This window comes from Streptopelia decaocto (assembly GCF_964273445.1).
Source record: "Streptopelia decaocto genome assembly, chromosome: 1".
In the NCBI taxonomy this organism is placed as follows: domain Eukaryota; kingdom Metazoa; phylum Chordata; class Aves; order Columbiformes; family Columbidae; genus Streptopelia; species Streptopelia decaocto.
The window spans coordinates 145,278,949-145,304,716 of record NC_138663.1 but is presented as its reverse complement, the minus strand read 5'-3'; the positions used below and the strand labels follow the sequence as shown (position 1 = coordinate 145,304,716).

The 25,768-nt window shown below is 44.9% G+C and overlaps 1 protein-coding gene across 9 annotated transcripts in view; it reads right to left on the bottom strand.

The window, feature by feature from the left end:
* Positions 1-25,768, bottom strand: part of MAP4K4 (mitogen-activated protein kinase kinase kinase kinase 4) — a 164,110-nt gene that overhangs the window by 53,624 nt on the left and 84,718 nt on the right. For all 9 annotated transcript variants that reach the window (XM_082072911.1, XM_082072912.1, XM_082072915.1 and 6 more), the window contains exons 4-7: positions 5,749-5,874; positions 4,728-4,838; positions 1,762-1,852; positions 63-193 (exon numbers count right to left, since the gene is read on the bottom strand). In XM_082072911.1, the coding sequence (XP_081929037.1) occupies positions 63-193; positions 1,762-1,852; positions 4,728-4,838; positions 5,749-5,874 (459 nt within the window). The remainder of the gene's footprint in view (positions 1-62; positions 194-1,761; positions 1,853-4,727; positions 4,839-5,748; positions 5,875-25,768) is intronic.

The following is a 25,768-nucleotide window of genomic DNA, read 5'->3' as shown; positions in this document are numbered from 1 at the left end:
TGTTTGTTTGTGTTTTGTTTGGTTTTGGGTTTTGTTTTTTTCTGTAAACAGGAGACTCTTACTCTGTAATCATACGTAGCATCTGGATTTTCATCACAGGCAATAACTTCTGGAGCCATCCAGTACGGAGTTCCAATAAAAGTGTTTCTCCTGCCAACTGTTCTGTCCAGCTGAGCGCTCACACCAAAATCCACTGCGGGTGAGAAAAGGGTAAAATAAAATAAGAGGGGAAAAACAATGCAGTGATTACTTCTGTAAGGTGATTTGGAAATAAAACCGTGTGGATGTTCCACGTGGGAGGACCATGCTGAGGAGAAATATGACGATTAATACTGGGGCAGCCAAGCCCTTGCGCTTCACGGGCAACATGCTTAGGCTACAAGTGTCAAGAGACACGGCCGCATATGACCATCTCTCCTGCTCCTCTCACCAGCCTGCCTGGACAGAAGGGAGTGTGCAGCTGCAAAAACACTGCCTTGGGAGGCCAAAGAAGGGCTATTCCCTTCCCAAATAGTGAAGCGAAGCACCTTTGCTTATACAGAGGGAACTGCTTCCCAACTGTACCTCTCACACTGTGGGAAAACCACACGTGCCAACACGTCCCCTTTTCAGCTGTCCACCTTTTCTGCTCTAAAATTGGACAGCAAAGATAATCTGTTGCTCCATTAATTGCTCCCTGCTCTAACACATAGAGCAGATGCATTGATAGGAGCAAAAGATGAGGATTATTCAAGAGGAGCCAACTTTGAGCACATACGCACATGGGTTGCAAAAGAGATGCCTGTTTCGTTACATTACATTACATTACATTACAATTACATTACCAGGGTGTTTTCTTCTCCTCTTTTCTCCCCGCTCATGACAACAATGATGTGTGTCTTTCTATACCAGTAATGGCATCTGCTCTATGAGGGCTGCGTCAGCTTCACTGCATCCATCATCTGAGCAACACTGACAAACTGGTGTAAATGAGCACAGTGAGAGCAACGCTTTCGGGAGCTACTGTGCTCCACTTTGGACCAAAAGGAGGAAAGCTCTCCGAAGAGCTTCCTCCTCCAGCAGCCGGGACATCTTCTCATGCCTCGTGCTGCAGGAAGGTGTAATGCGAAACAGAAGGGATGTGGGCTGGGTGGGAGGGCTTCAGCATGGCTCTATATTTAACCAGAAAAAGGTGGCGAATGTAGCGTGATACAAATACAGAAGGTTAAAATGTGCAGTAAGTGGAAGAGACAGATTAGAGAGAAGGAAAAAAAAGGAGTTTGTCCACTTGAAAGGGAAAGAAGAGGCCAGGGATGAGCGTGGTTTTCAGCAGGCATGCCAGAGCTGGAACTGCATTTTGAACTTGGTGCCGCAGCTCCCTCAAGAGTGCCATTTAGATTGTATTTTTGTGTCCAGAACCTGCACAGCAGCTGCTATTTTAATTTAAGTCAAATAAAAGAGTGACTCCCATCACTTCCTGAAGTCCCGAATGAAAGGAATCAGAACAAACCCAAGTCACGCATGGCTCAGTGGGGGCACAAAACAATCCCCTCACTGATTCTGGCATGAAAGCCAACATCTTCTAATGAAATGCATCAACAACCTGCAATCCATCCTCCTGAAGCAGGAGAAAATATGTGCAGGACCTCGGTCCACAGAGGAGCAGTGACGGTGCTCGTGCTACGGAACATGGCACCGGCCTCTTAGAGGATGAAATTAGTTTGGGAACATCAGAAAACAAAGGCTGAATGAATGAGGAAGTGGATGTGCGTGCCTACTTACCGAGTTTCACTTCTGCATTCTCCGTTAACAACACGTTTTGCCCTTTGATATCTCTGTGAATCACGTGATGGGCATGAAGATGTGCCAACCCCTGCGTTAAGACAGGAAGGAGAGGACACTCAGAGTTAGGCTCTTGGCTTAGCAACAGCTACTCATACCCAGCATCCCCAAAGCCCGTAGCGCTGGGTCTCAGGCTCTTGCTCAGCAGCTGGGTGCAACTGGACCCACAGGAGAACCGTAGCAGAACTCCTCCACACAGCTTTTGGTAATGGTGCAGAGACAGAGGCCCCAGGTTGTGCAGACACTGTAACGGAATACAGCCCTGTGCAAACACCACTCAGCTGTTGCTTGAAGAAAGTTCAGATACCAGAAAGTCTCCGTGCCATGACACTGTAAATGACATCAGCATCAGTGTACATCACTGACATCAGACACTCACAGGGTCACCCAGAATTTAGTCCAGGAAGGGAGGCGGAAGGAGAAGGGAGGCAGCATCAATCAGCATGCGTTTGTGTTCCCCTGAGAAGGGTGTGGGGGGCTGATGGACTGTCAGTTTATTTGAGGGCAAGGGAAGACTGATGACAAACAAAAGCTCTACTTCAAAGCTGCAGTTCTCTAGTCTCCATAAACATGAAGCCAGATAGTTAATTGTTCCTCAGGAAGAAAAAAACAAAACAAAACAAAACAAAACCAAAAAACAACACATACACAAAAGAAAAAAAAAAAGCATGAGCACTATACTTTCCAAAGGAAACAAAACCTCCTGGCATACGGTGCTTTTTGTTGAGACAGCACCTGGACGCATGCCCCAAAGCGTTAGCCATGTGGAGGGAGGGCCGAGGAAGACATATGTTGCATTTTACTCTGTAATGTAATTGGGAGAACAACAGGCAACCTTCTTAGCAACTGCCTGTATTTTGGTTTCTCCTCAGCTCTGTGCTTGGAAAATTGTAGTCTCTGGTGGGATCATCTTGCCTGTTTGTGTTGCCCTCATAGGCTTTTAATGTTTTATGAAAAATAAAGAAATAGAACCTTTACAGCTGCAAAAGGTTAAGAGAGTACTGGTTGCTGTAGAGAAATATTTCCTAACACATGTTCTTCATTAAATGATCATTTACCAGTTTGCCTACATAACCATTGGGCTATTTTCTTTCTTTAAAACAGTTAATGAGCAGGACAAAAAAAACTACCATCCACAACTCCTCCTCGCACGTCACAAGTGAAACAAGTGAACAGCTGATGTCCCCAAGACCCTTCACTGGCTGCTAATGCTAAGTGGGGTCTTATTTTTCACAGGAATGAAGGCTTTTCCACAGCTTCACACAGGATACTTTTTAAAGCCTTCTGCTGCATTGACTGAGCCAGAGAGATCATCGTCTGTTCTCTCCAGAGTACCATCTAAGCTTACTGAAAAAACACATTTGGGTTTGCAAAGGGCTGGGAGGAGACAGAGGGACATAGCTTCATTTTCCTGCAGCCCCCAAGCACCTCCAGCCACACAGGGATCCACTGGGTTGACCTTCTCACCTGTGTCTTCACCTGCACCAATCTTTGGCATTTTAGCTCATTTTAACTTTGTGTTACACAACCTCTCTGCCTCTGACAAACTCAGTGTCGAATCAGGTTTTGCAATGTCTCATAGCATTGTGAGTTCAGCATTCCTTTTTTCCAGATATTCCAGTTCCTGCTAGCAAGCAATTAAGGCTCCTTTCACAAATCTCTTGCAGGAATGAGAAAACAGCTTTCATCTAACTCTTTTCTGATGTAAATAATTCTTTCCTCTTCTCAGTAACATGACTACTTTAACCTAGGGGAACCTAGGATAAACGCAACACAGCATGCTATACCGCCAGGGTCACACAGTTCTCAAATCAAGCTTAAGATCAATCCTGCAGAAGTTAGCTTTCCTTGTATTAAAATATGCTGTCCATTTGATTTGAAATATGACCATCAGTAGGTAATTAACTTCTCCTTCCTAAACAATTTAAAATGGACGAGTCCAAACACCAACAGACGGACTCTCTCCTAGTATTTAGAATTAAAGCAAGAGACCAGAATTGAACATCTCCCTCCCTCACCATCTTAAAAATTGCCATGGCAGAGCAAATGTGTAACCCAGACAACAGCAGCATTGATTTCTGCAAGAGCCAGTGACAGTTTCCTTTAACATAAAGCCCTCCAGAACTTCATTTATGATGAGGCAATTGAACAAACATACTGTGTAGGGGTATGGGTAGGAGGCAACTTTTTTTTATGTAAAGCAAGAGGAAAACCATACCAGATTCACTTAGTGCAGCAAACAAATGCCAATTCAAAAAGAACTTAAACTGTACCAACTGGAGATTAAACATGAAGAGTAATTAGTTAAAGCTTCAGCTTTAGAAAAACTGGTAAGCGGCATTCCTCTTCCTGAGAAACTTTGCAGTGCCGTCTGCTAGCGCTCTACAGCGTGCAGCCACGTACCACGTAGCTGCTCGTTCTAGACAGGCTGCAGGAATATAGGACATGTGAGCACATCGCAGCACAGAAGTCCCGACTGCTGGCCTGGGCCAACAACTTCTTTCCTCCACAGACTTTATTAGGAGCAGAGCAAGGCAGCTGAAAGAGCATTTGGAAAAGCCCATTCCATAGCCTACTGTGTTACTGCACTGTTACAACCTCAAGCTTCTCAAAAAACACTGCCTTATGGACACTGTTTCACAGATTCTAAAATAGGTCACTGGTTCTTCCACTGGCTTCTCATGAGTAGAAATTACTATTTTCTGCAAGGTTGCTGCTACAATACAGTACAACTCACGCCGAGTTACATGATGCGGAGCAGACATCTATCTGCTCCTACGCGCTCTCCAAGAGATGACATGGCTAACGGGATTGATCAGAAACAGTTTCTTGCAGAACTTCAAGCTAGGCTACATCTCTGGAAGACTGTTTCTGTGTTTTCAAGTGGAGCAGACCATTATCCTTACCCGGAGAATCTCTCTGGAAATATATGCTATCCAGTCTTCCTTCAGAGTATTCCCTTTTGTGTTCTTCACAAGGTCTGTGATGGAGCCTGCTCCACAAAACTCCATAACAAGCTGCAAAACAAATATCAGCATATAACCAACATTAAGCACAGTTCCCAGCTGTCTAGTGAAGCAAAGTAATCAGGTTGCAGCAGTGACTTTGGAAACCCTCGTGAAGCAGAGAATATAATTTATCTTACATCTCTGCCTGAAAAACAGATTCAAAGCAAATGTCTCCGATGTGTGTCAGACATATATGGAATATGTCTCACATTAGTTACCACATTTTCAAGGACTGATATAATCACTGTAATTTAATGCTGGGAATCTGGGTTTGCTCAGCTATGCAAAATGCATTAGCAGCAACAGCAGTAAGAGCACATCCAATGCTGGAGGAATCAAACTGATCGCACCATTGCAACACAGTTTATTAACTCCCATTTATTTATGGAAGAAAATGCACTGATGTCTGTAGCCTGCTATTTGAAACCCAAACTTCAATCCTCTAGAGCAGGAGTAGTTACATTTATACTGTCCTAAAATTACATTCTGCCTTCTGAAGGTAAACGTGAGGCTGATGTGGCCCCTGGTGAAAATGAGTTGGACACCTCTGACCTAGAGGATGTAGATGAGGTGGGATGAGAAATGTAATGGGTACAATTTTCAAGTGCAGTTTTCTTTTTACAGCCACACATTTTTACTGCTCAGCTCATCTGCCTTGTTCCCATGAAACATGTTACCATCCATCTGGGAAACAGGGGAAAAAAGCTACCTAAAGAGCAAATCCATTGCTAACATTAAATCTTGGTTCAGCCATGTTCTTAAAGATGCATTATTAGCCTATGTGATTCACTTGTCTATCTGTTTGGGCAAGCACCAAATTCTATTACTTCGTCTTTCCATAATGTGATATTTTATGTCATTCTCAAACTATATCCAAAAGGGAAAGGTTTATGAACATGCTTGAGAAATTTCTGCTTACCCACAGTTGGTCATCATGTCCTGGAGGACTTTTCTTAATGAAAGCACCATAATAAGTTGCAATATTTCTATGATGAGAATATTTCTTTAGCATATTAATCTCCAGTTTGATTTCTTCTTCCTCATCCTTTGGAAAAACAAACAAACAAACAAAACACCATATGTTTAATACACCATATGAAGTATTTATTTCCTATTCTTTTTCACAGAAGTGGATTTTTACAAGTTTAATTTATACCAGCATCACACTCAGTAAGCACATCTCATGATCATGCCATCAAAATCCTGCTTATTGAGATGGTCTGAAACAGAGCTTTACTGTTCCAAGTTTTCAGTAGCGGAAAAAGGCAAATGAAGGATGCACTGGACTTCATTCAATGATGGAGCGGGACAGGATTTTAAAATCCCTGTGCTTGTAATACCTTAAGCAAATACATAGCTACCAGGCTTTTATTCTATATAACCCAGAGAAGTAGAAAATCAGAAAAATCTGTGAATTTACAAGAAAAGAGTGTTATTTCTGTCTTCCTCATTTTTTTCCCTTTAATTTTGATAATTGCAACCATTTCTATTTAACTGCCAGACAGCGGCCCAGTGCAGCCAGCTGCCAAAGCGGCCCCTCCGAGGTGGGTTGCCCCACAGTGAGGACCACAGGGCCCCCGGTCCCCCACCCTGGTGTCAGCACAGGACTGGTGCAGGAAAGCAGAAGTGGAGATCAGGAATTCCCCTCACTGCACTGACCACGCGGTTCACGTCGTGCACAAGTTTCCTCCCTCTCCATGCATCTCCATGGAGGAAGAGTGAGCCCATCCGGAAGAGAGAGCTGGGAGCCCGGGCAGTAAGCAGGATGCTAGGACACAAAGGCAGAGGAAGGATTTACGCCGGCTCACCTCACCTCAGTGAGGTGCCAAGCAGAGAGCAGCTCAGCTGAAGGGAGTCCATCCCTTCAAAGAGCTGAAAACGGGTAAGGCTACGCAACAACTCCTTAAAACCACCCACAATTCGCTTTTGAAGTGACGGTGGGACGCGCTGCACCAAAGGATCCAGGCAGGCTTTGAGGTGATGTCTGAGCAGGCAGCCAGCAGATACAGGAGAAGACAGCATCCCACCACCAGCACACTCCCCCAGCTCTCTCACACCACACCGCGACAGTGGGAGCTCATCTAGCACCTCTCAGGGGAGGAATGAAATGCAGCTGGTTTACCCCTTCAGACACAATCTCCATCCGCTCCACAACCTTCTAGCCTTAGATATCCAGGGGGAAAATGTCTACCTTAAACTGATTCCAGGAAGAGACCAAAACCTCTGTTCCCTAGGGTGGCAGGCTGATAGAAATGGTAGCACGTATTTTGATTATCCTGTAATGTCAAAGCTGATTACATGATAAAAATTTAAGCCTTAAACTTCCTTGCAATTTGCACCATGCTAGCAATCAAATATCCTATTCATGACATACGCAGATGTTAATACATGCACATGTTTACTATTTATACACACTAGTACACACGGCCTTAGCAAAAGAAACCACCCTATGCTACAAAGCAAACAATTATTTCATATACACTAATAGCAGGATGCAGTGCTTTCTTGTAAAATACTACAAGAGAATTTCCAAAATGCACCAGGGATAAACTATTCTTAAATCTTGTCATGACACATCTTTACAGTAAAACACTGTGTATTTCTGGAACACTAAACAAAATAGTAAAATAATCTTGTAAATCAAAGTTCCCAGTGAACAGCATCGTGGGGAGAAAGCGCTACCAGAACAGCTTGTTGAGCCAAACACTAACTCGGTGCTTCCTTGGCTGCTTCTGCTGCCCTTGCTGTTGTGTGATTTTATTTAGATCATATTTAAAAAAAAGAAGAAGAATACATGCCTACACTAGAAACCACACTGAACCTTGAATTTAGGCAAAAAAACTGTAGTGGGAGCTTCATTACACTTAATGGTTTGGGACTTAAATGCAGGAAGGTTCATACGTATAATTGGATTAATCTGCTATTTTATACTGACTTTATAAAAAAAAGTATTTCCTACCTTCATCACATGAACACAATAGCTTTTACAATACATTAGGCAAGAGGTCCTAAAGTTTATGTTTATCTGTTGCAACAACAACCAAAATGAGAATGCTTAGACAGGATCTATCGCTGAAAAAATAAAATAATAATAAAAAACACCCCCCAAAACCACCGAGGAATAAACAATAACCAAAAAAAGGCACACACAGAGCCAGCAGACTGCAGGCAGCTACTGCTCTTTCAGTTTTGTCGTGTGTCAGAGCACCTGGTCAATGGCCTGCAGCAACCCCAAGCAGCTCCCTTAGCTAAGGCTAATAAGGGTCCTAAACTCCTGTTTCAGCTGTGATTGAGCATTTGTCCACAGCACAACTTCTCACCTACAGTGTAATCCAGTCCAAAATTCCAGCCTACAAAAATAAATGGATAGAGTAATTCTTGCCAGGCTTTGGAAGATTCCACTTAGTGTGGATCGATAAGTCCCTGGCACTGAGTCCCAAAGACTTGGTGGCGACAAGAACTATCATGAGGACTAATCAGCAAGGAGAAAGCTGCAATACCACTGTGGTACAGCAATTGGTGTAAGATAGCACACACGCACAAAAAACAAGAAAGTCGCCAGACCAAAATTATTCTGTTCCTGATTTAGGAACAGTTTTTTACAGGGTACAATTGATTTCATCCCAATGCGGACAACTGAAAGAGGCCAAACAATGTGCGCCCTAACAGTGTTTACTTCCCCCACTTAACTACAAAAGGAGGATGAGGTCATTAGCCGAGATCCAGACACCAATCTTGCAGATGTCTGACATCAGGGTGAGATAAATCCCACCCAAATATCTCACCGGATAAGACCATTTCCACACAAGGTCCCTCAATAGACACACATGCCATAGGGAGGACAGGCTGCAGCCATGATCCCTCTGTGCAGAGGAAGGTGTTTTGGTGGCCGCGCTGGGGATCTGGATGTGGGGGCTGACCTTGGGGACAGAAGGTCCCTCATCTCCTCCCAACAACACATGTGCTGCTCCACTACCACTAACATCCCCTCCATTTGCAGAGGCACCAGGATCACAAAAGGGGAAAATTAAAACAGATTGAGGAGAGAGACTGTCATTCTCATGAAGAAATACAAAAGTACATCCTTTTTTCTTGGAGGAGAGAGGCAGCTGGTGAGCCCTTCCTAGTGATTTTATGCAGCTGGCATCAATTACCACTTTAAGCCATTATCTGTGGATACAAACTCCCATTGAAACCTTCTTTGTCTGGCCTTTGATGGGGCTGGTATAAGTGTTTTATACTTACACATTCACTGTCTGTTTGTGACAGCACATCTGATTACCAGCAATTTTTGCAGAAAGCTATACTTTTGCAAGACTCACGTGGTTAAATCAAGCTTGGAGCGGCTTTCCTCTCCCTTTCCATGTGTTTCCCTTCAGAGATTAAATGGACATGTCAGCATCTCTAGGGATTTCTAACCACAGCGCTGTTTTATCAAAACAACTTTGCCTGGAAGATTAAAAACTGCATATGACGCCTGCACGGAAATCTACTTATGTACACTAAGATCACTTTTAACCATTTGAATCAGCACATTACAAATAAACCCAGGCATGTTACCTCTCAGCATGCCATCCTGTGGCACCCGATCACCTTGCTTGCTGTTGGAACACAAAACCTTCACATCGCTTGTTCTTCCACTCATCACTGCACGCCAAATATCAATTTTTTTTTTTTTTGCATGCAGACGGCTAATCAATGACTTGTTATTTTCATTACATCACCGTTTACAAAACTGATGATTTCAGTATCTGAATGATTAAAGTATCTGAACTCAGTGCCAGTGGAGTAACTCCCAGTCAAATAAAAACTACTAGAGCAGACCCATGTAAGGAATATTAATTTAGACAGCTCAATTACGCAATTTCATCACGTTTTCCAAAGGTAACCCCCCTGCCTCATTACTTCAAGAAAATCCTGCTTATTCATACAAATTCTTAGAAGATGAGGAATTCAGAAGCACTTTGCCAGACACCACAGGAGGGAGGGAGAAGAAAGGAACTACAGCTCTAGAAGTGCCAGAAGCAGGGAGGACATAACCAAAGGAAAAGTCACTCCATATCTGCCCCATTTTTATGTATTTCCCTAAACATAATTGTCTAGGTGTCTCAGAAAACCAAGCAAAACAGTCCTGACCTGCCCCAGCACTGCAACTGATACAAGACCCCTTTGAGAATCTGTCTCTGAGAAACATACCCAGGGAAGTAAGGAGGGAATTAACACTGCTTTCCAAGATCTGTAGTACAAGAAAATCATTTCAGGAGCTGAATTAAAAACCAAAAACAAACAAGACACCTAAAAGATACAGCAAGGAAGTGTCCCAGGACCTGTAAGTGGTGACTTTCCATCCACACTCCTCCAGGTGGAAGAGCTGCCTGACCACTGCTCTCTGCCAGCTGTTGACTCTGCCCTCTAAAGGGACTGAACAGGTCAGGAAGCAGAAACTCAGGACAACTTCAGAAGATTTTATTTACCCTACTAGTATGGTGAGGAGAAATGTGAGTGAGGACACACAGCCAAACAAGGATAAAACAAAACAGTATTCTGTGATGAAGGTACGAGCAAGTTTATCTATCCTGCCAGATTATTTATATGCTCTCCTAAGTCAGTTTGCCGAGGAATTCAAATCAATCCCTTAATTAACTTTCCTTTCCAATTTAAGAAATGAGACAGTGACAAATCTTAGCTCTCCCTACACAAACAGCATCCAGTCATTTTAAGCTACAACAAAGTGTTTTAAGAATTAACACCACTCCCCAACAGTGGAAAGCCAAAAAACACACAGGCAAAGGGGGATGAGGAAAGTGGAAGCCTCCAAGTTTCCTTTCCTTTGCTTTCCCAATGCTGCCCACGGAGCTCTGCCTGCCCATACCCAGGGAGCTGCGCTGCCTGGAGAACAGCGGCTGGTGATGCTGTATCTGGGGTTGCAGAGCAAGCTGAGCTGCTGAGGATCAGGAGCTCCAGCAGTGGCTTGTGGGGTTTGGGAGTCTCTGAATTACGGGAGGGTTGGGATCTGTGTGGAGGAACAGGCAGCAGCCTCCGCCTGGCACTGGGAGGGGAAAGAGAGTGCAAACCCACGGGCACCTGGAGTGATGGAGAGGAAACTGGTTTGGCTTCAGAGGCAGAAGAACCACAGCAACTCAGCCTTTCTTTCACTCTCTCCCCCCAACAGGCAAGTTGAAGAAAAACAGGAGAAGCCCACAAGAAACGTAGTTTTTATTTTTGTTTCTGCTTCCCCTCGCTTTTCATTTCTGCTCTCAACCTACATTAAAAAAGTCCTAAAAGGCACCAAGCGCAAACAAAAGTCTCCCTGGATAAATCACAACACCAACTTTTGGAAACAACAATTCTGCTTGTGTGTCACATCCTCCCTCCCCCTCACACACCAGTCCTGGCCTGCATCCATTCGGAGCTGAATCTGTCCAGGACAGGGAACGTCTGAATAGTGCCTAGCACAATAGGTGACCTTTTCTGGTGCTGGAATCCACAATATACACACTCATTAATAAAGTTCTCACACACAAGAGAAATGTTTTGGCGAGAAGAGTTGGGGCAATATTGCACACAGCGCAGTATTTGAACTGGGAGCTGTGGCTCTGCCTCCAAGCTGGGAAGGAGACTGTAATTTTGGGAGGAACCAAACCACAAAAGCAATGAGATCTGGAGCACTGGGCAAGTCCCTGCCAGTGCCTGCCAAGGTAGGAAGTTCGTATAAAGCAGAGCAGCTTTGGAGAGCACAACGTGGAGAAATGCAATCCTCTCCAATGCCACAACAGAGTGTCAAAACTGGGAATATTATATAAAATAGTTCTTAAAAGAAAATACCAAACAGAGGCTTCCTGGGAGGGAAAACCTAAACTGTTTAAAAGAAAAGACTTTAATCAAGATGTGCAGTAAACATTTAACAAGTCCATATACAGTTCTAAATCTTAACATACAAGAGCCTCCAACTTCCTATTACATCCCATCTTTCTTGAGACTCTTTTAAAGAGCCTTTGAGCTTCAAGCTAAAGACCTCATGCAAGTTTATTTCCCTTCTGTCTCTCTCCTCTGTTACTTTCTCATTTCCAGCATTCACTGTGCCTGTCCCACTTCACATGCAAGGTCTCCCTTTCACAGACCCCTTGCCCACAGACTCCCCCCACCTTGGCACCAGCATGTTCATTTCTCTGCACCGTCCTTCAAGTCCTTCCCAAACACGCTTGTTCAAAGGTCTAGAAGACTGTTCACCATTATGAAAAAGCTTCTGCCATGGTATGCACTCGGTGACACTGAAGGAGCACTAGACACCCAGCCAGCCGTAATGTGGGTGGGGAGCTTTGCCCCACCACCCCATGCCATGAAGGTACCTATCAGACTTTGCCCCTGGTCCACATATGCAGCCCATGAGGAGAAAGCCCTTCATGGGCTTTACCATTCACAAGCCTTCTGGAGCCCATCTTGTCACCAAGAGCTGCCCACCAGCCTCCGAGCTGCTTCTGCCACCAGCATAGAGCTGTGCTGCCAGAAGCAGCAGACCGGCAATGGTCTGCTGAGGCACAGTGATCGCAGAAGATGGCTGTGAAGTTTTTTCAAGGGTCAAAAAAAAAAAAAAAATCTTAAGTTTTGTGAGAACTGGCTGGCAGGACAGGGCTGTCCTTATGACCACATTTGGTTACCTTCAGTGGCAAGATTTCATCAAGCAGGTTAGAAACACACTTCCCAACACATGCAGAACAGAGGCTGCTTTGTCTCCCCTTGGCACAACAGCCTCTCTACTGCATGCTAAAGGCACCATCTGAAACGAGAGAAAACGAGCCAAATTGTTCGCAACAGTGGCATCACTGAGGCTGCAGCCATAAAGCAACAATTAAGTTAACTCGACAAAAAAGCATGAGGGAGGACTAGCTTTTAAGCAGGGTCCCAGTGCTGCCTGAAGGAGCCTGTGTAGCAGCTTTGTGCGGGCACGGGAGACGGAATCACGTGCAGGCAGGAAGGAGCCAAAAACCACGTGAAGACAATACTTGTCTGTTGTCTCTCCCCTAAACTACCTCCTCTGCCAATCGCTTCGACAACAATATTTTCTTTCTTGCCTGATGTGCCCCCGGTGCCTTCGCTGGCCACTGAATGAGCTGCACTGAAGACACAGACTGCACCGCTGCTGACCTCCCCCAGTAAAACCCCAGGGCCTCACAAGGTTTTCCCAAAGACTACCAAGAGAGAAACGTCCTAAGGGCAAATCCATTCAACCATTTACAAGGCTAGTTCCTTGATCCTGGTCACAATTACTTAAAGAGTATCCTGCTCAGACTGCAAGTTTATCCCAGCTATACAATTCAGCTGTCCAGCCCCATCAAGCCTAAATTATTTACAGGTTATACAACAAGCTAGCCTTGTACTGACACCTTCAGAGCCCTCATAAAAGAGGGAAGGTTTAATACCCTACTTCCATTACTATTATTCACGCTAAAAACACCCGTTGGTATACAACTCTACATCCAGTCTCAGTCTTTTTGTGATCAGAACAAGCCCTTGCTAGCAGATATGAAAAATAGATCTGTATGTGAAGGCAATAAATTAAAACAATTTCCTTTATGCAAAGCTCTGACAATGAGATGTAGATGCTGGACAGAAAACAGGCTTATGCACAAAGCCAAAAAATTTCACAGCTTTTCTGCTTTGAATCTCGGTGTGCCTTTGACGCCAAGGAAAGCAGCATCTCTGGGGGCAACAGAGCCAGGGGAGGTATTTGCCCACTGCTTGGTTTCTGCTCCCCTCGGGGTCAGCACAAAGCTCCAACGCTCCCACCTGGGGCGCAGATCTCCTTCCCAAAGGGGACTGACATAGGGGTCCCTCCCTGCCTGTGCAGTCCAGACACTGCTGGGCCAACGGTTTGGAAGGTAAAATACATTAAAAATGGCAGTTCTGGCATAACATGAATGTTCTTCTAGCACACAGACCATTAAAACCTATCATTACATGAAGACACTGATTCCCTTAAAGGACAGATTCATTCAGTATACAGCCTCACACCCACACTGACCAAGAAGTCCTGTAGATGAAGGGGAAGAGGGATTTATTTACAACCCCTTTATTTTGTACATTGAATAAAGCCCAAATGCTAAAAACCAAACAAAATACCCCAACAGCTCATGATCACAAGCCCAAAGCTGTCACCATGCACACCCAAACAGGACCAGAACAAAGGAGAGCAAGGAAAAGTAATCCCACTTTGGTTCTTCCTCTGGGCTGTTTCACATAGGATCCTTTATTTAAACGAGATAGGGCTGGAGAAGTAGTTGATGAGAGAAATGTAGATGCTTCATCCACCACATGCCCCCATTTCTTTGCCCAACAGTGATGTAGGGCTTGGCGCTGCTTGATACATAAAATTATTTAGGCCAAAAGCAAACACACAGATTTGCAAAGCAGAGGGAGCAGACTGGCAATAGTACTCCAAAATCAACTATATATTTAAAAAAAAAAAAAAAAAAATTGAAATTTGGGGGACCACAAACAAGCACTGCCACAATTGCCAGCAGCAAGCAGCTGGCAGCTGCAAAACAAGTACCTTGTACTCCAGGACACACAGTCCCACCCTTTACCTCTCTGTGGGACGAGTCCCACCATGGCTGGACAGACCTGTCTGCTACATGTACTTTTCCCCTCATGCTAAATTATGGGCACCCAGGGCAGCTACGCTCCAGGCTTCAGCACAACCGCTACACGCCTGAAATCAGACAGAATGAATCCAGGCTTCAGTCATAAGCAGTATCAACAGATAAATCCAGCAAACAGCAGCTGGAAGGCTACAGGATTTATTATCAACTTTGGCTTCTGAACCCAAATCAAGTGGTAGGTAGAAGAAAAACTTTGTAACACATCGCTAATCCTTCAGGTGTCCACATTCCCTGAGTCTTCGAGGCTTTAATTAAGCAAACCCTCCTCATTATAAAGTTGCGAGCACTGCAGTTTTTCCTCCAAAATATTTGAAACTCCGTCTGCAACACTAACAAAGCCCTGCATTTTGTCAGAAAATCAGTACTAAAGAAAAGCCCTGAAAACAAGATTACTGCATTTTCTTTGCAGCCCACCAATCCACTTCCATAAAGTGCTAAACCTCACTTAGCCTGTTATTATGAAGAAATAGATTTAATGCTCCTTTTCTGAAGTGGTGTATCTCTGTCTGAGGTATTATACATCTGCCAGATGAAAAGACACCTAACAGCCAGCCATCACGTCCCCAAACATGGAAGGTAATAAGTTGGTTTAGGACCTAATGGCTGTATTTAATGCCCTTTCTACATGCTGCTGGTAATCTGTGCTCTGTTTTACACCCACAAAAGGAAAACTTCAAATTTTGGACTACACTACAGCCTCCAAAAAACTCCTTCTAAGCAAGGACTAGTGTGAGATCATGATCTGACTTATTCAACACAAGGTTTCTTTTGTGAAGCAGCCAAAAAATGTAAATTACCCGGGAATAAAAGGAATAATTCGATCTGTACATGTGTCTTACAAACACGATTGAATGACACAGTGCGAGTGCACAAGTCCTTACAAGTTTTAATTTCGGGTAATCTTTGCCTAAAGGTTAAACACTCCAGCTCCACAGATCCAATATTAGTCACTGCTCAACCTGCTGGTGATCTGCAACCTTCTCCCTTGCCTTATGCAAAGAAAGGACTGCAAATGCAAAATGCCAGGCGTGGACTGGGAGGACCCACGAGGTTCAAAGGCTCATTCCTTTCACCATACGAGGAGCAGAAGGGACGGCAGAGAAAGCTGCAACACCAGCCCGCCATTGTGTGTTCAAGAAACAGGCTGAATATGTACCATCCATGCAGACTGTGGGTGGCTGGGGTGAGAAGAAGGGAGAAGAACTGATCAAGCCCTACATGCTTATCAAACTTCATTTTCAGTTTCAAAAATACCCCAGAAAATATCTTCAGTTTCTTTCACCGACATTGCAAGCAAAGACCACTTTGAAAGCTGGCAGAAGGAAGCTTGTTCCTCCTCCCTTTGCCACCATCTCCTCTGCCTTCTCTTTCTTCTCTCTCTGGTTTGGTGAGAACTGCTCCTCCCAGCAGCGACACAACGGAGGATTACCATCAGGTCAGTAGTCGTGAGACACGCAGCCCTACACACACCCGCAGAAACACCCTGTCCAAGCTCCTTCTGCAAAGGGCAAACCCAGGCCCATGACTGATGCCAGACCAGAGCTGGGGTTTCTGCTCCTCCACAGTCTTCTGCAGCATTCCGGAAACCTACAACCTGACAGTGAAAATGCATGACCCAAGCTCAGCTACTCTGTAGGAATGAGCAGAAAAGAAATTATTAGAAATATATGGGCCAAGAGCAGCTTCGCTGGAGCGAAGACCTGTCTTCAACTTGTTCACCTAAGAACAAGATCCATGCTTATAACCCTAAGGGTTTTCAAAGCAGGAAGGAATATGGATATTGTATTTTACCTCTAAAATACACTTGTGCTCAGAAATACAGCTCTTTTCAAAAAAGGAAATCCATTACAGAGTGATTTACAACTGACTGACAAGATGATGATGATGACTCTGTAATTATCAGGTCCAATCACTCAAATTACAATTTACCAGCAGACACACAAACTACTTGATTCACAGCTAACATTTTCCTCAGCAGAGGCTAGGTCCTTCCTAAAACAAGAGAGGAGACAGACAACCACTATCAGTAACAGATAAATGTGGCTGCTGACGAGAGAAATTCAGGGACGTCTGCAAGGGGCAAATTTCCCTTCAATGCTTGTGCCAAACCCTCCCAGAGGACAGACAAGAACCAGGCTGTGACCAAAAGCCTTCCTTTGTATTCAGACAGGAACAGCTGTTAGACAGGTACAAAGGTATGGCCACGTCTGGGCACGTGTGATAAGCAAGTTCTTTATATAATCGGTTGCTGAGGTTTTGATTTTCTTCGGTAGATTAATGCTGACTTATGCACAGCATTTAAAAATCACCCTGCACTGCCAAAGCTCTATAAAGGCTGTGCACTTTAGTGTACAAGTAAGTGCATTTGGCGGTACGCCACTATGTACAAAATCATTTTCATGCAGCTGCCAGCAGAAGGGAACTATATTCTTGGACCAGATGTTTTTGTTGTCAACACTGCCAAGCACGCCTGGAAACCTCACAGCTGAGTGGTGCTGCAGGAGTGAATTAACAATGAACAGAGCCACAAGATGCTCGTGTCCATCGATCAGACAGGGCATCACGGCCCGCGCTCTCCCTTCCTCCCCCTCTCTGAGCAAGGAAGCTGCCGATAGCTAGCTAATTATTTACCTGCCTGAGAAGAAAAGACCTTCTGCCTCCATCCGGATACATAAAAGCGAAAAATACTTTGCCAAAAATATTACACCCCAGCTGCATTTATCCTTAGCTGGGCAGGTGACAAAGAGACCGTAATTAACAGCCAAGAAAGTAAGAGCTGAGAAAATATAAATGGTCCTAACACTCCAGTACAGCATTAGTTTTGCTGCTGGGCTGAGAACAGGCTCGCATTTATTAAACGGCATTTCACCTCAAAAATCAGAGCTGCTGCAGCATCTCAACTCTCCGGTTTAAAACCAAAGAGCTCAGATCCCAGCACAAGTCTCCCAAGTCTTGAGCTGAAGCCCTAAGAGCCCTGGCAGGAGCTTGGGGACAGGAGTCCACTTCCCAACCCCAACAGCGGCTCCCGGGGAGGGTCGGCTGCCCTTCATCCACCTGCACCTGTGCTGCAAAGCCGGGGTTCCCACCAGCCCCCAGGCTGCCAGCCTGGCCTCACCTTACATAACAAACAGAGGGGACCCAGGGGCCTACAGGGACAGGAATAATAAATCGTTAGACAGCTGCTTAAAACCACACGTGTACGCACAGCAGACAGAAAGCAGCCCAAACAGGAACAAGCGAGCCAGGCACTGGCACCTGGGTGCTGATAAGAAGAAAATGAGGTTTACTTGGCCTAAAACTCTCCTTTGACAAGGCCACCCTAAATCAACCATGAAGTCTGTAAGAGAAACCTGAGAGGCCAGGTGACCCCTCCCAAAAAGAAAAATCCCTGCAGCTGGCAGGGAAGGGTGAAAGCCCACCCACCTCCCCATCCAGCCTCTGGCCCTCCCTGGGTTTGTGGTGAGGGGGTCACTTCTTTGTTTATTCCACTCACTGGGCATCACACATGTTCAGAATGAAAGGTGGCAGAAAGATGACACGTGTGTGTGTGCGTGTGTGTGTGTCATGAGCCTGCTGGGAGCTGCTTTGGGGTCTCTTTTCTCGGACAGGCAGTTCAGACAGCCCGCTGCTGTACCGCAAGCCGCTGTTAAAGAGCGGCACTCAGCAATTTGTCTGTAAAATAAACAACACGACTAACGTGTTTTACTGAAATCCTCCTCTACAGGAATAATCTGACCTCCCTCAGAAAGACTATTTGGGTTTCCCAACAGCCACCGCATCTCCTGCGCCAAACATGGTGGCCCCGGCCTGCCCGGCTGCATCTGCATGGGAGTCGCGCTCACCTCTCACACCTGGAGCAGCGCCTTCCTGAAGGATAAATCCAAAAGTTACGTGTTTAAAAAAACACCTAAAACATACAGCCAGCCTCTCTTGCCTGGATAAGTAGTCTCCTTCGTAGGGACTTTTCCCTTAAAACAAAAGTAATGCTATCGCTACAGGGTCTCAGGGGAAGATGATTCATAGGCAGGAAAAGGCCTGTAATGCTGTGCTTGGGGTACTCACCCCAACAGATATTACAACTTTTTACTGTGCTAGTCCTGTAACATGACGAAGTGACGGTCTGAAAAAAAATCTTCGGTTAATCACACTGATTTGAAACCAAATAGCACGTAGGGCAGCCAAAGCCTCTGAGGGGGTGGATGGGGCATTTACATTTGAAGGAGGAAACTTGGATTGTTTGTAGAGCTTCAGAGTTCAGGAGGATATGCTTTAAGGCACTGGATTTGCTCAGAGCAGAGCTGTGTGACAATAAAGCCAAGCACAAAGGGACAGGCTGCAGCAACCCTGCCAGCTCCATCACCGAGGCAAGGGTCCACTGGTGTGGTTTGGAAACATGACCAAGCAGCATGGAAATGGCAGAAATCCCACACACAGCACATCAGACCTCTCCAATAGCTGGGGAGAGGCAGCAAAGTGAAAGACCATGTGTTGCGGGGAGTCAGCTTCTGCCAGTCTACAGGCATCTGAACAAAGCCCGTCATGGCTGGAGGCTCCTCTCCTGTGGTTTCCTGCAGCCGCGTCCCTCCAGCGGGCGCATGGAGAAATCCCAAAGCCCAGTCAGAACGGAGAGCCTCATAGAAACTGGTTAAGAAAATTGGTTAAGCTTGTCTTTGCTGGTTTACTAACAAATGACGCTCTGATAAGAAAAGCTTTCAGTTGTGCTCTGGCTGGCATGAATTAAAAAGCAAGGAGCTGGTCGGTACAATATAGGAAAAGGAAGAACAGGGAGGCTATTATAAAGACAGCAAAACATAGAGTTAAAAAAAAAAAAAAGTTCTATGGTTGTGGTGGGTTTTGGTTTGTTGTTTTCGTTTGGTTTTGTTTGTCTTTTTTTTTTGTTGTTGTTGTGTGTTTTTTGTTTTTTTGTGGGGTTTTTTTGGTTGGTTTTTTTTTGACAACTTTCCCCAAATCAGCTCCATCTGTAGTCTCTGAGCATCTGGGGGTTTCTGCCAAAGTGATCAGTAGCAAAGAGCTCGCATTTGTCTTTGAATCGCAGCCATTATGTGCTCCAGCGTTCCCACACCATGGACAGAAATTGGAGGCACTCACAATTCTCCCTGGGCTAACACCGAGCCACCGATCCAAAGCACAAGGGATGACGGCAGTGCATGTGCACTGCTGCATATAAAGGCAGGACACAGCAGGGGAAAAAAAAAAAAAGGACACTACTGCTTTTCATGACCTCTCAAACTTCCTCACTGAAAGCTGGCTTGGCTGAGGGCAATCCTCCAACTCACTGGCAAACCTCTTCAAAGCCAGACAACCAGCTAAGGTTGCCTTTCATACAATACAGCCCTTATTCCCTCGCGCCTTTGGTTCGTGAGGAGACGCTTTGCCCCGGGAGCCACAGCACATACAGCCGTGCCACAGTCACGACCCAGTTTTGGCCGCCCCTCCCCAGCGCCAGCATTGCGGTGCTGGCCTGGAGAGCAGACACGTGCCCCTGCACACCAACAATGTCCATGTCCCGTCCTCTTGCCCTCAGGGAACCACAGGAGACAGCAAAGCCCTAGATCTGCTGTTAGCTGCTCACCAGCCCTTCCCTCCTCGAACCTGGAGGGCTACGTGAGGCCCTCTTTTACAATTCACCTTGTAAAGATGATTAGAAGGTTAAAAAGGAAAAAGAAAATAATTATGATAAAACAAATTCTCTGAATGGCAGATGCAAAAAAACGCTGAACACCAGTAACCTCCTACTAACCATAACTCAAAGGTCTCTGTTGTGTTGCTGGGCAGCAGGTTTCAGGAGAAACTTCTGCTCTTGACATCATGTGGAAGGCAAGCAGGTTTCTTGCTCTGAGCCCTCTACTGATGACCAAAAGCATAGCGGTTCACACAAGTACTTCCTTTGAGTGCAACCAGGAGGGAAAAAAATAGACAAACCCTTGTGCAAGAGGTCAGTGCTCATCAGCCATGCCAGGTCAAGATGGCTGTGTCTCAAGGAATATGTAACAGCTCATGGAGCTATGCTAAGCAGAGTGTTTATAACTGTTTATCCACATTCTAAGTAGCTATTTGTCCTCCAAAGGCTGATGAATATGGGTATTTTGTGAACAATCATGGATTAGACCACTAATCCAAAACAGGCATCAATCCATCATGAATGGTTCTTAAGGCCCAGAAAAACATTTGGAAAATTCACTAGAATACAGGCTTAATACTAAATGTCTCTTTTCTTTCCCTCCAGTCTCAAACACTGAAATCCAATTTTTTAATCTCCATTGTGCTTCAAGAACAGGCACAATCTCTGCTGTCCACCAAAGTACATAGCTCCTGAATACTCTTGAGTTTCCACAACTATATTCATCCCATGCATTATCAAGCTGCAGGTAAGATGAGTCGAAGAAACATCAAATTCTTATTAAATTTCAGTCTTTGCTCCTCTCTGAATCCAGCACAGTCCCAGCAATGCTACTGTCTCAGAAGGTCTTTCCTGTGAAACTGTATAATGCTCTGCCCAAAGCCAGTGATTCGTTTTCTTCTGCTTTAGCAACCAGCTGTATGAACTTCACCTACTACTGAACTAGCTATGTATTTTTAATATCTCAAATGGGAAATCATTAGATGCATCATATGCAACAATATTAAAATGAGCACTGCTTCCCACTCTAAAGTGTGCTCTAGCACCTTATATATCTCACGAACACTTCACTGCCAAAGAACCTGCTCTTTTGAGTCATACCTAAAATCGGGAGGAAGAAAGAACACTATCCAGTGAACTAGCAATGGTTCCACACAAGCATACATAGCAAGGGCAGACTGGGCTTTTGTTGTGGACTTCACTTAAAGCAAACAGATGTCTTTCAGAGGTAAATCTACTTTGGCTACCTGGATTAGACCACTAAAGGGTTGTTTTCTTTTGCCATTCACTAACCAAATCACCATTAAACTCAGGATTAACACAGTTCTTTGCCTGCAAGTATGGGTCATGGTCCATCTAGGCCAGCCTCTCCAGGTCACCAGATGAAGAGGCAGCTGGCATCACACATCCTCAGCACAGGTTTTTGACCCCACCATTGGAACCGAGCTTGCCACCCAGCGATTCTTTGCTCTGACATTATCCTGAATGCTGGAATCCAGAAACACAATAAATGTTATGGAAATGGTCCAAAGCAGAAAGTGAAGTAATTTCTGAGGCAAGCAAGCAGACTAAAAATAGCCAACTGCACAGTGGAAAGAATCGGAGGGTGGGGGAATCCCTGCAAAAGACCTTTATACTCCATTCTTTATTCCTAAATCTGCAGGTGTGGAGCACTTACAAACAGTCCCTCCAGCAGCTGTCGCAGGTGGCCAAGGAAGATGCAGACAGGCTGTTGGAAAGGCATTGAAGCCAATTTTCCTCCTGGAGCAAAGAGATGGCTGAGGGCGTGTGGTTCCCCAGGCGGCTCCATGGCTGTAAACCTGAGGAGATGCTGCTGATGCTCCTGCAGGCCGGCTCCTGGCCGCAGCCTCTCCATCTCCCTGCCCAGCCCCTTTCACCCAAGCCCCCACCAGCTTTTGCTGGGGCAGAAACAGTAGAAAGCTAATCTGTATTAAAAACAAACAACCAAGCAAACAAAAATGAGAGCTCCACTTTGCCAGTGGAGCTCTCAGAAGGATTGGACTAGATAGATGCTGGTACACAGGGATCTGGGAAAGTGGGGAGGAGAGGCAGAGTTGCTCCTGCAGTAGCAGCTGGACATCAAATTGGTTTTGCTGTACTGTAAAACCACACCTTGAGGGAGAAGTAAATAGAAAATAGGGAAAACTCATAGACACCTATGTCAGGAGGAAGCACTGTTACCACAACAAGATGCCATCTGAACATTTAGAACTAGAAAATGCAACTCTCCCTCCTTTCTCTTCTTCCAGTGGGAGAAATCTTTTCCTGACTTTACAAAGGCTTTTGTTTGTTTACATTTGTACGCACCGGAAACAGAATGAGTTCGCATTTACATGCTGATCCATTCGTTTTACAGGAATGGTACAAACTCTAACAATTTGTGTTGCAAATCAAGACCAGGCAAGGTACATCTCCCAAACTCTTTTAACCAAAACTGAGGAGCAGTGGCAATTCTGAAATCAGAACCAACATCACCATCAAGGACTTCAATTTGAGTGGAGACTTGTTTGATGACAGAGCCCCCTCTGATCTATAAATAAGTGCAACTCCTTAATTTCATAATTGGCTCAAGGCTTTACATTCAAGCAAACTGCTGCAAAAAGACACAGCAAGAGAAACAAAAAGAAAAATTCAGTGAAAAACAGAATCACAGAATGGTTGGGCTTGGAAGGGACCTCTGGAGATCATCTAGTCCAACCCACCTGCTAAATCAAGTTCACCAGAGCAGATTGCACAGGAATGTGTCCAGGTGGGTTTTGAATGTCTCCAGAGAAGGAGACTCCACAACCTCTCTGGGCAGCCTGTTCCAGTGCTCTGGCATCCTCAAAGTAAAGAAGTTTCTCATCATATTCAGATGGAACCTCCTGTGCTTCAGTCTGTGCCTGTTGCCCCTCATCCTACCACTGGGCATCACTGAAAGGAGTCTGGTCCCGTCCTCTTGACATCCACCCTTGATATATTTATAAATATCGATGAGATCCCCTTCCAGCCTTCTCCAGGCTGAACAGACCCAGCTCTCCCAGTCTCTTTTCATACGAAAAGTGCTCTAGGCCCCTAATAATCTTCGTAGCCTGACTAACTAACTAGTCAGACAATTAACTCATCCATAAAAACCAGTTTGTTTCACAGACTCAAAGAGGGGAAACACCAATAAACACTAGGGAAAAGGCCACAGAAGTAAAAATGTGAGAGAGAAATAAAACCCTCCTTAATGGTGCTGCCTTTGCATCACTGTTTCCACAGCAGTGACTCAGGGCTGCCTGGCCGCCCGCAGCCCCGGCCGGGAGGACAGGTTAGCGCAGGGGGAGCCAAGCAACCAGCCGCCGGCACGCCTGCTTTCCCGCTTGCCTGGGGCCTGTTTGCCCAATTACATTTCCATGTGGTAAAGTATTCCATATAAGAAAACGATTCTCAGGGATCATGGACACTCTCCCTTCTTGCTCTCACATGCAGAGCCAAGGTGCTTTGCCAGGTCTGTAACAGTTATCTGAAGGCCTGTGGGCTGCTGCATTTACACTAGGATTTCCACTTAGTTCTTACCAGCTCCAGAATCAAACACTAAAATTCAGTTCAGGAAGAAGGAGCTGTAGTGGAAAATATCCTCGCTCTGGTGAAACACTGCAGAAACACCTCATATATCAACGAACACGCAGAAAACTCAAAGTTCATTTCTGGAACTGACCCCTCCACTAGGCAGAGAGAGGGGGAGACATTTGTGAAGGCCCCATCATTCTGCAGAACCAGGGGCACAAGAGAGCAGGCTGCTGAACTTGCACCACACCTTTTGCACCAGTGACGCACTGATTAAGGAAACTACCATTTTACCTGGTGGACATGAGGCAAAACACAACAATGTGCTCTCTACACAGTAGCTGCTTCTGCGACTAACTCGCTAACTTGTCACAGATATCCCTTTCAGATCAAAACATCTGAGAAAGCCTGACATTAAAAAATTCAGCAGGGATCATCAGAACAAAAAGATGCCTCCTTGGCCAGACTCCCATCGGTCTAATCCCACTTGAAGCAGGGTCTTACTAAGAGAGATGTCAAGGACAGAAGAGCAAAACTAAACCGCATGTTTATTATGAAACACCGATCTTTGCAATTTAACGACAACACCTTTGCAGAGAACATTTTCTACTGCTAAATAAATCTGCAAGAGAGGCTACACAAAGCACACTCAGAGGGCTTTAATAACTTTCAGATTAAACCTATACAGAGGACTGTACACAGGCCCCTTGCTGGAAATGACTTGAGGCATTTCTAGGTTCATGAGACAAACAATATCTTCTCCTACACTGATCAACTGAGCTAGTTTGTGCAGTATTTTCAAGGCTCTTTTAACACTTAGCTCAGCTTCCCATTGCACACTTAAAGACTGGGCACAGGAGGAGAAGAACACTTTCCTGTAAGGCACAAGGGGAGCATTCATCATGGTTACAAGTCAGTTTAGAGTACAATGAATTCCCAGGTCCTTGCACATTAGCACTTGCTGCCATAATCTCTAGTTTTAGGAGCTGGGGTTTAAGACTGTTTTAGCCAACAATTCCCTACACAATCACTCAAACTGCATTTTGCAAAAGGAGCACTGTTGGGGGACTTAGAGCAAACATTTTTATCTTGTTAAATGTTGGAGAATAACTTTGCTATTTTATATTTATATATACATATGCACACGTTAAGAAAGAGAAAGGGAGAGAGAGAGATCATGTAGGATAATCTCAAATGTACAATACTATTTGTGGACCCATAAACTAAATAATGAACCAGAAGGAGATTTTAAAATGCTTAAAAGTAGCTTGCCTGTGCTACCCTGCACACATTCCTACAGCTGCAGCACTCACTTGAAAGCCAAGCATCAGAACTTTTTCTTTTAAAAAAAAGTTATCTACCTCCTCCCCTTGATTTACTGCAACACAGTGGCCAGCTGACTGCTAATGGACAATGGCTAAGATCTGCCTACCATTCCCAAAGCAGAGACTATAAATTTCAGCCTCTCTTCTCCGCACAGCCTGCCAGTTTTCACATAACTTGTCAGGACTTTGTATCTTTGGAATTTCTCTTCCTCATTAAACTTGGCCAAAGTTGGCCAGCAGATCCACAAGGTATTCGGTGGAAAAGAAGGCAGAACACACAAACTACCGCCAAGAAGCCTCATTTCCTTAGGAAGTCAAGATAAAAATATGGAATGTCACAGCAAAAACAGGAGGAGCCCACAGGCAGGTGCGGTTTATGATACTACAATTAAACACAGTCAAGAAAGATTACATTTCAAACAGATATATTCCCTTTAACATAAACAGCAAATTAATTCTCCTTTCTTTGATCCTAATGCCCAAGCCAGATTTTAAAGTGCAGCTCTGAAAGACAGCAGCTCACAGTGGATCTGGGATCTCTTGCCTGCCTATTCAGGCAGGAGGACTACACCGCAAACCTGAGTTCTGCCTAGATACTTGCTAAAATGAAAGCACAATGCTCTGGTTTTACTCTGCCCAAACTGGCAAGAGCACACATGCTCTTAACACTTTATTGACAGGGTTGCCTTGTTTTCCTTGAGTAGACAATATGTCTGATTCACCGAGGGTAAATTGAGCTGTGCTGTGTGTCTGACAGAAATG